This window comes from Pituophis catenifer, unplaced genomic scaffold, assembly GCF_029215685.1.
Source record: "Pituophis catenifer annectens isolate HBS135680 unplaced genomic scaffold, rPitCat1.0.hap2 SCAF_3, whole genome shotgun sequence".
Taxonomy (NCBI): Eukaryota; Metazoa; Chordata; class Lepidosauria; order Squamata; family Colubridae; genus Pituophis; species Pituophis catenifer.
The window spans coordinates 122,581,783-122,592,927 of record NW_027256883.1 but is presented as its reverse complement, the minus strand read 5'-3'; the positions used below and the strand labels follow the sequence as shown (position 1 = coordinate 122,592,927).

Here is an 11,145-nt window from a genome sequence, read left to right as displayed (position 1 = left end):
GATCAGATGTCAAGATGAATGACAACCTGGTATCTGTCTCCCTTTTATACATCACTGGAAATAATGAGCAATCACACTTTTCCAGATAATCTCTTCATACCAAGGCCATCCCTCACAATCTGATTCAATTCGTGAGCAACATAGATGACTCTAACAAAGATTTTTAATGGGTTGCACTTTTCATGTTGTTCTATTGTCCCTGGCTATGATTGAATTTAGCAACTCAATATGAATAACTCATCTGCTGTGTGAGTCATATTCATTGCCCACCACAAAGCAGTCCCTATTAGGGGTGCGGTTTTGCATCATGAGAAGTGCTGTGCTTATTGTGGAAGGTATTAGCAATAGCACATACAGTTATATACTGCCTCATTGTGCTTTACAGCACTCTGTGGGTGATTTATAATGTCTGCATATTGCCCTCAACAATCTGGGCCCTCATTTTACTGAAGGATGGAGGGCTGAATCAACTGAGCTCCATCAGGATCCATCTCAAAGTTTGCCTGCAATACTACATTCCAACTACTGTGCCACCAGGGCTCTTCATTCTTTTATTTTCACCCCATTGAAACCAGTACATGCTGAAGGAAAGGTAAGAAGACAGAGCCCACTCCTACTGGACCAGGATAAAATAAACATAAGGACTTCAGCTTATTGCTACGCTATTCAAAACACTTTCTTGCTGCATCCATGATTTGGGTAGGTCCTGCTTGGCTGGCAAAATTGCTGGGTGAGAAGATAAAGCAGTTGGTGTAATCAGATGGAGAAAGTAGCAGAATCCATCATCCTCCAACATACAGAATAGCTAGCTGGTCATTCAAAAGTACCATCTGGTGTTTTTTAACCACTCTTGCTGCCAAATGACTGCTTCAAATTGTGGAGGGATCTTGCTATTTGAGAGCCAATCACTTTTTGCTAGTAATATGGGCTCTGTAGTAGTAATTCTGTAGTAATGTCAGAGATAAACAAAACAGGTGTTTTAGTGCTGCCAAGATGGAAAGTTGTCCCCCCTTCCCCCAATGTTGCAGTGATTGCAAACAGCGCAGAACTGGTCTTTTAAGCACAACTTAAGAGTTTTCCAGTAATGGGAGGTCTGCTCAGTTCCCAGTACCACCACATTACATTGTCTCAGTTACAGAAAGAATCTTCTTCATCTTCACCCTGACTTTTGCCCTCAACTCTAGGGTTTCTAATGGAGGAAATAGACTGACTTCAGGTAAGTCCTCGCTTATCAATTGTGTCACACAGCAACCATTCAAAGTGATGACAGTTCTAGAAAAAAAAAAACTTTGTGATCAATCCTCATAATTACAATTTTTGAAGTCCAGCAGACACATAATCACCAATCATGTGCTTCACAACCAGCTTGTGACAAGCAGAATTAATACAGAAGGTAGAATTAAAATAATAAATGAACATCATGATTTTTGTTGCTTAGTAACCATTTAAAGTGGTATTGTTTAAAGACTAAAGGGGAAGTAAGGTCATAAGCCTAGTTGCCATCCATATGATTTTCTGTTTAGCGATCGTATTCCGTGGCAGAGATGCTAATCTCAATTGTGGTTACTAAGTGAGGACTATCTGTATCTGAAACATAAACACCACTATCTCCTTTACTTGTGTGAGTGAAGAATTCTGCTGGTCCCTTCCTCAGCCTTACCCACTGCACCATCAGTTGATAGAATTGTTTCCTCAAAACTCAAGAGACCTCAAGTTTGTTGTGGAGCTAATATGAACTTTATCCCTAAATTTGAAACATATTTACATTTCCAAATAGGCTTCTTTGCCCACCCAAAAATGCAAATCACCAAGTAATTCAGGCAAAGCAAAAGGATTTATTAAGGAGGATCAAGTCTTTGCAGGAATTAGGTAAGGGTAGACTAGAGAAAAAAAAGGACTAGGACATGATAGCAGTATTCCAGCATTTGAGGGGCTGCCATAAAGAAGAAGGAGGTTAGCTTATTTTCCAAAGCACCAAAAGGCAAGACAAACAACTGATGGAAACTAATTAAGGAGAAAAGCAACCTGGAATTAAGGAGAAACTTTCTAACAGAGAACAATAAATCAGAGGAATGGCTTGCCTTCAGAAGTTGTGGGTGCTCCATCACTGAAGGCTTTTAAGAAGAGATTGGGCAGCCACTTCTCTGAAATGGTATAGGGTCTCCTGCTTGAGTAGGGGGTTGGACTAGAAGACCTCCACAGTCCCTTCCAGCTCTATTCTGATTATTATTATGATTATTAAAACAAATGATATATACATTTTTCTACGTAATAGGTCAAAAGGCAAGTGATCAAAGAATAAAAGACATTGATTACATGTCAGAACACTAGAAAACATTATTCTACATAGCATTCCATAAGTGGCATATTTATGGGTTATATTTCTCTTTCCCAGCTGGGATTGTTATCTTTCTTAAAACTTAAAATTGTATTTATACACTCTCTATTGTTTAGTGATGAAAAAACAAGTTCTCACATGCTGAAAGAAATGGCCTGGACTAAGAAAAAAAAAATCCTTGGAAATTAAAAAAAAGGGGGGGGGGGCACTAGACTAAAAATGCCAATATCACCTTTTAAAATGCTAAAAATGAAGCCTAAAATTCTAGGTAACCTACCACTTTTCCCTGAGGAAGAGGAGGAATAGTACTAAATAATATTAAAACTATTTCTTACAACATGATTTTATTACTCTGCCCCTCCCCCTTTGTGTAGGAAACCTTGGCTAGGCCCTCCCACTTTATAATTCTCTAATTGGCTTTACTCCCTCAGCTATGGCTTATTCCATTGTTTTATTTTTATTTATTTTTTTACTTAAGGGAAGTCCTAAACTAAAGGTGGGGAGAAGCTTTAAAGGCAAAACAGATCCCTTTTTAAAACAGAAGAAGATTCCTATTTAGAATGTGTATGTGTACTATATCTACCAAGCAGCAGTAAACATTCAAATATAACGAAGAATTAGTTCTCCAAAATATAGGATAATCAGTCTTTCTCAATATTCTTTGCTCAAATGACATCCCCACCCCCTCTTGCTTGGCAGAGATCATTTCATATGTTTGTACACTAATGTGTGGGTCTCAGAAAATCCCATGTGGGTTTTGTTGTATAATGAATTAGGTTAGGAATTTCAAGTCTGTTCACCATTGTCCTTTCCTTTGACAAATTCTGAAGAACATTTGTCTTGGGTAAGCATATTGCTTAATACTTTATAATGCAGGTTTCTAATAAACACAGAAGTCTTGTGGACTTTGGAGTATGAATAAGTAAATAATCTGTTTTGTGGATCCAGAGCTGAAAAACCTCCCCAAGGACAGTTATTGGTGTCAGTGATAAAAAGCCCCAACTGAATGGTGTCGATGTTGACAATCTGAAATACCAACATGCACTGTTTTGGCTATATAATTTTTGTCCTATTATGGACAAATTGTATTCTTCAGAAGGGTAAGTTATTATTTTTTTTTAATTTGATTTATTCAAGGAGAAGTAAAAGTTGTCCTTTTTTTTTGCAGGACAAATAGAGTTTTATTAGTACTTTTTAGGAAAACTAGAGAAAAATATCAATTATTTTAAATTAAGTCTTATAAAACAAGAACATGTCATGAGAAAATTGTGATTTATCATATTTGTATCTAAATCAGATAATAGGATTGTTCTTTATATTGCAGCTCATGTCCATTGGCTAAGTAAGTGTGGTTAGATGTTCAATCATGTCTATTCAGCTTATGTACTGAAATGTAATAACATAATAGTACTTGATATCCCTTTCTGAATTTTGCAATAGTTACAGAATTCACAGGAACTTCTACATTAAGGATGGATGTGTACATCTGTTGTGGCCCCTAAAGTCACCTTTATCTTATTTTAAAATTTGGAATTCTGTATTCCACTTCAAGAGATGCAATAATTGCCTGTGACAAATATGTGTGGGTTTATCATTAAATTATTCGTAAACAATGAGGTTAGGTGGAAATGAAATACAGATGGTATATTATGTTGTAAGTAACAGAAAGACTTAGTTGAAGATTCTTATCAGTTCTCATCAATAATCATCCACTGATTTTTATTAATCAATTATTAATAATTCAGTTGTTAGTACAATTGAGAAAGTCATTTTAGTTAACAGATTTTGAAAGACCAACATATTATTTGTTATATAATTTCTTGGACTTGTATATAGTTGTTGACAGGGGAAACTGGTTGCAAAATTTTTCATGTGCCAAAATTATTTGGCTGGGTTTCAGCACCAGTTTTGTACTTTGACAAGGCAAACACACATATTATACTCTAACCTCCAGTTACAAAACCGTGCATTTGAAGAAGTCGGTAAAGTTTGCAAAAATGTATGGCAAAATAACTTTTGCTAGGCATTAAGAAGCTTCAAGTAGTCACCAATATTTTTCTATTGTTTCCCAGTTGAACACATTACAATGGAATTGTTAATCTTATAACAGCTATCCACTGAGGAATATTAATAGCATCCATGATTGAGGGCTGCACTTAATATTTTCTCTGAAGACAAGTGACACAGTTGGTGGGACAATAATGCACTTGTGAAGTGCTATGTCACACATGTGGTCAAGGGCCAGGATCTTTTTGTGTGTATGTGTAGGGAGTGGTTTGTTTTTTCTTTTCCTATTCAGTTTTTGAATAATTGTTTCAGTATGTATAGAAAAACCAGATATTGCTTTTGACCATAATGTTGGGCTGTGGTGTGCAGCTTTGGAGCTAGCTAACAGATTAACATTTCTCGTGGGGTTCCTTGTTTGATCCCTACCACAACACTTGTTGTGTACAAGTATGAAGTCATTGTAAAAGTGCTGGGGAAAAGTCTGAACAATAAGGCAGCTTTCATGGTCATGGTCAAATATACTTCATATCTTAAGAACAGTAGGCAGGCAAGTATGTAACTATAATGGTATGTGAGAAAGGCCTTGGGAGGCTGGACAAAAAGATCACGCAAAGGGAATAGTCAGGGAAGAGACAGATTAGCCCACAACTAGATAGTACAAGAGGCAAGAGGCCCAGAAAAGATCCTCCCTTCTCTGGCTGTAAAAGAGACAAGTGTGGATGGTATGGAGAAGGTTTATATTTTCATACAGCCCTTGACTAACAACCATTTGTTTAGTGACTGTTCTATGGTACTACAGCACTGAAAAAGTGATTTACGTCTGGTCCTTGCACTTAGGACTATTGCAGCATCCCTATGGCTGCATGATCAAAATTCAGGCACTTTGCAACTGGCATGTATTTATGATGGCTGTAGCATCCCAGGATCATGTGATTGCCATTTGTGATCTTTCCAGCAGCCCTCTTAGAATAAGCAAACTCAGTGTGGGAAGGCTGGTTCACTTAACAACTACATGATTATTTAACACCTGCAGTGATTCACCTAGCAACCATGGAAAAAAGATCATAAAATTGGATGCATCTCACAACAATGACCTTGCTCAGCAATGGAAATTCTGATCCCAATTGTGGTCATAAATTAAGGACTACCTGTACTTACAAGTTTCTGCCAATGTAGCCAATTACAATAAAGTAGATTCAGCTGATCTGGTTGTTTTTTCTAACTGATTTATCCTGTAGTGCCAACATCAATCTTGCAATCTCCCTTTCTCTTATCTGACCATTCCCTTGGCTGAGTTTCTGCCTAATCTCCCAAAGCCTTTCCAACACACCATTACAGCTGCTGATGCAACATTTACTAGCTCTGAATCATGCTAAATGAAAAAGCTCCATTACTATTCCTGACTTACAATCTTCTCCTTTCCAAAACAATTAGAGGGGAAAAAAACTACACTATAAAAGAAAAAGGCAAGTGGTTTCACAGAAAGAATGCTTAACCAATATTGAAAGGGTTCCAGACCTTGAAATGAATGAAACTTAAGTTTTACATAATAATTATATTCATTGATTTCAATGTAGGTGCAAAATAGTCCAACTGAAAAAAAAAATTGAGAAGGAAGGAATCAGTTACTATGAATTGATGTTTCTTTGTGATACATAGAAGGACTTACAAATGGTTCTATAAATGAGAATGCGAAGTAGCCATTGCATCTACATTTTGCAAAAAGTGAATTACTTACAGGCAAGAATTTTTACTCCCAAAGAAATGGCAGAGCTTATTAGTGCAGAAAAAGATCATTAACTTATTCCATTAATAGAAATTAAGTTCTTCTCTCTGCAAAACTTAATACAATTGAAATTTACTACCTCCTTTTTGCAATCCGCATTGCTCTTTCAGTATCCCAGCAGATGCAAGTTCCATATGATGACTTGGTCAATCTACTTACTGAGCCAGGTAAGATACAAACTCTGTAATGTATTAAAAAATGAATTTTGAGAAGGTCATTAAACCTTAGGTGAGATAGATCTGTGTATGCTTTTTTAAAAAAATGAACAAGTAAACAATAAAATATTTCAAACTCAGTCATCTCAAACTCAGATTATCATGCATATATACACATACTGTATATCATGGACAAATTTATATATAAATATACATACTAACTCAAGATGGCAAACATATCTGATACTCTTTCCTCCTATGAGATGTGTTGGCCTAAGAAAGAATAACTGGCACAAAGCATTCAGTTGTCATTCATGCCTAAGGCAGGCCTAGAACTCACAGGCTCCTGTTTTCTAGGCTATCATTGTAACTACTAAACCAAACTCGATTTCCATTTAATGTTTACTGGTGGACTTTACAGTAGAATCCCAATTATTGAAAGAATTCCACTAAATTTGAATCCAGCCCAATGTGATACATATTTTCAATATGTGAGAAGCATATTTTTAAAGTACATATTACAATATTATTGTTTCATGCTAATAAAATATCAATGGGCTACGAGTATTGTGGATTTCTTAGGATCATACATCTTCGAAAGTGTGAAATTTTATCTTTATCTAGGAACTCTTGATAACATCAACTTTGTATATTGTCAAGAAAAATAGTCTTGTTATATCTTATGAAAATATCCTAACTCTTCAATGTTTCAATTTTCACAAGTGTAATTAATTATGTTAATTTAATATTATTAATTAGTTACATTTTTTAAAAAAAATACTTTTTTAATTTTTATTTTTTAAAGTAAAAATTACTTAAAACAATAAAATAAATCTTGATTTTAGGAAAAAATATGCAGAGGCAAACGTATATTATACCTGGCAATATTAATTCAAAAAAGATGTACATTTACACATACACCCAAAGAATTGCATGTTTTCTGTAGCACATCTATTTTAATTCTCAAGCAGATGTGTTTCTAGCCTATAATCTGTGACCTTGTTAACCCAAGATTCTCGGAACAGAAACTAATTCTGTAACTAAGTGATGGGTCCTCATCAGAAAAATATATCCTAATATCATACAGAATTAATAACAGAGATGGACAAAAAATGGGGAATGGTAGATAGGAATTGTAACTTATTACTTAACCTTCCAAAGATAAATGCTGGGTAAAGTGGGAGATCAGAAGTATTAGAAATGGAGAGCTTCTGGAAAGATTCACTTTTTGAGATATGATAGATTATTGTATCCTTTGGAGTATTTTTAAACCAAAAACTGGAAGCATTTTGAGACATAATGGCACAAAAGAAACTGCTTGCAATATAAAGAGGAAATCAGTCTACTTCATGACCAGCCTGGATTGGAACTAATTTATTAAGATTGATTTTAATAACAAGAATTTTTGCTCATTGTTTTATGACTTTGTGGAAATTTTCTTATGGTTATTAGAATTTATCACTGTTTATAATGAAATAAAATATATTTTTGTCTAATAATGATGATTAGGATATTACTTGGCTGTGCTCTCTCATAATAATTGAACAGGAGCAATAACAGTCACTGAATATAATATAGAATCCAATGATAAATAGCAGAAAGTCTTTTGAAATTGGCTTTCAGAGTAAAAAACAATCATTCTGTTTATTCCATGCTTTTATATAGTACAATTATACCCAGGGCTGACTTGTTAGTCAGTCTACTATATCCATTTATTAAATATTTTAATTGTAGAGATTCCAGCAAGTTGTGGTCCTCCACCTGCTATTGGTAACGCAATGCTTCTAAACAACAGAAGACAGGAATTCTTATCAGGTGAAACTGTGATATATCAGTGCTACAGGCTGTATGAAATGGAGGGCACTCCAATTGCAAAGTGTGAGAATGGCCATTGGAGAGGTGTTCCGAGATGTGTTCGTAAGTATACAGTTTAAAACTGAGAAATCCTGTAGTGTTGGCAAAATATCCTTCTAAGAAAAACACTAATCATAACCCAAAAAAAGCATAAAAATGGCTATTTTCTCTGATATTTTTGCTTCCCTGCAAAGAAGGGTGTTTTAGATAGGGATTTTTCTATAGCGGCACCAATACCTTAGAATTCTCTTCCCCACTCAGTATAGTCAGCCTCATTTTTATTGTCCTTAAGACATATTTTTATACTTTAGTGTACTTTATATTTTAAAACATATTTTTATATTTCTCCCATAATTGTCATGCCCATTTTGCTATCACATCTTAATATGCCATATATTCTTCATGCATTTTCTATTTTTTAAAATAATATTATGAGTACTAGATTTTGATGCTTGCAATGCTTTTAAATAATTTGGGATATATTTTATTATTTGTTTTTAATTTTCCGGATGGATCTAGTATTTATTTTTGGATTTTATTTGTCAATAGCTGCAGGATCGCTTACTCGGAGCATGCATTGTATGTATATACACACACACGTATACAAATGTGCAAATAAATAATTACAAGTTCAAAATTGGGACATAGTTACAATAATTGTCATTCTGTAGTATAAATGGATATATTTATTTATTTGCAGCAGGGTAGTTAGGAATTTTTGCTCAATAGTTAAGTTTTTTTAGAAGATCAGAGTCTAAGACCATTATAATCAGTATCCAAAATCTAAGACTCTCATGGTATAGCATTTCTATTAGTCTGATGAAATTAACATGTTTGATATGATTATTACCCCTTCAATTTATCTATGTTATACTTAAAAGTTCACTGTGCATTATTTAACATAAGACCTAAATAAAAAATTTAACTTTATTAATTATTCTGTTCTAATTATTCGGCAATATTTTTAGTGTGCTATATCAATTTAATATATAAGTACATTTATTTATTCTTCAGAAACTTGTAGAGCTGATGATGTTGATATGGACCGCAACAATATTCAACTGAGGTGGATTACCAAGTCAACCTCTATGAGATCATCTGATTATTGGATGGAGTTTGTGTGTAAACCAGGATTCCATAAGCATCCATTATCATCACCATTTATGAAACAATGTGTAAAGGGACGATGGGTGTATCCCAGATGTGTATAATAGAGTTAAGTATTTTTTAATTCGCCTATTAAAAATCCACACATATTCACATAACTTTTTCCTTGCATGTTGGCGTATAATTGCCTGTCTTTAAGGTACTTTTAAAAATCAGAAAGAAAGAATGAAGCGGCAAATTGTGTTGATTCTTATCCTGTCTGCTGACATCTCCTGTAATTGGTGATTATTTGTGAGCTCTTTGGTCTTTAGAATCCTCAGAAGTGAAACTTACCATATTTTTCGGAGTATAAGACACACCGGAGTATAAGACGCACCTACCTTTTTTGGTGAGGAAAAGAAGAAAAATAAATCTCCCTCTGCCTCTGAGCAATTTTGCCTCGTTGGACCAAACAGCAAACAGCCTGCTCTACTTTCATTTTCTTTTTCAGCATAGCTTGATTAGCACAAGGGAAAAAAATCTGCTCCAGCAATTTACCTCTTTGCAACAAGCAGCAGAGCCCTGCGCAAAACAGCTCAGAGCAAATCAGCTGAGAGTCGGGAGGCCGATCCAATCAACTTGTGCTTATTAGGCTGTGCTGAAGCTGAAAGTAGCTGTTTTTTCTTGCTGTTTGCTTGCAAGGAGGTAACTGCTGCGAGGCAGAGACCAAAGGGTGGGGGCCAGTGGGTGGGTGGGACTACATTCGGTGTATAAGATGCACCTAAAGTTTCACCCCCTTTTAGGGGGAAAAAGGTCTTATACTCCGAAAAATACAGTAAGTGATATGTTTTCATCTGTTCAGAAGAACAAATACTAATCAGGTTTCCTATTTAATCATAATTCCCACCCCTTATTGATTTACATTGTGTGCCATCTTGAAATCCCATCTGAAGGAGGGATCACAGTACATTACTCTGCCAATCCACCTTTCAACTGTAGACCATTGTAAGAATCCTAGTACCTAGAACTGCTGTTTCAAACTGGCATTTCAGGTTGCCATAGCAAACTCACAGGAACCAGGATATTTTAAAGGGAAACACAATGATATTCAACATCTACAGCGCAGAAACTGCTAATCGAGCATCACTGTGTTTCCTTGAAAATTTAAAATATTCCACAGCACTCCTATGTGAATTCATTGTTTCTGTTAAACTCATAGTTCCCAAACTGTGTGCCATGATGCTGCAAGGTATCAAAGCCAGTTCATGAATTGAGGGGCATTGTGAAAAACCTACTGAGATACTATGGGCACCATGAACCAAGAACGTTTGGGACTTACACACTTTTCCAAAGATTGATTTAGTCCTGCCAGCTTATCAATATAATCTGTAGTGGCCTCCCATTAGTTTAATGGGGCTATGTGTTACAGCACTGCTATATAAACTGTCCTTTCAGCATTCTGGCCTGTGGTTTCTATTTTAAAAATGTGCATGTGACAGATAACTTGTGTAATTATTTTTTCAGCCATTAATTAAAAACAAGGCCTTTAGTTGTAAAACAAAGAATGTTAAATTAATTGCTTTAAAACTTTTAGGAGTTTACTAGGATAGCAACTGACAGAGCAGGTCATATTGTACTGAAAAGAATTCTAAGGCTACCAGGTGGTAATTAAAGAAGCTACAATTCATCAAGAAAATGTGAGGATGACTGTGTTTGCTATAATCTGTTTAATTCAAATTATATACAATACATAGAACATCGCATGAGTTTTTATCCTTGTTAAAAACTCTCATTTTTAGAAAGCTGGGATTTGTATAAAGGGAAATATGTTTAAAAGCATCCTGTATATTGTTATTCTAATTACATACTGCTTAAGTTGTTCTAACATGTTAATGTTAAAGAAGATATAAGGAAGAAGC

At 35.0% G+C, this 11,145-nt stretch overlaps 1 protein-coding gene across 1 annotated transcript; it reads left to right on the top strand.

The window, feature by feature from the left end:
• The first annotated feature begins 3,336 nt into the window (after positions 1-3,336).
• Positions 3,337-9,961, top strand: LOC139314953 (complement factor H-related protein 2-like). Its single transcript, XM_070940976.1, has 4 exons — positions 3,337-3,438; positions 6,242-6,298; positions 8,021-8,203; positions 9,155-9,961. Exons 1-4 carry the CDS (start codon positions 3,378-3,380, stop codon positions 9,349-9,351), a joined length of 498 nt encoding a protein of 165 aa, XP_070797077.1. The 5' UTR covers positions 3,337-3,377; the 3' UTR covers positions 9,352-9,961.
• The last annotated feature ends 1,184 nt before the right edge of the window (positions 9,962-11,145 follow it).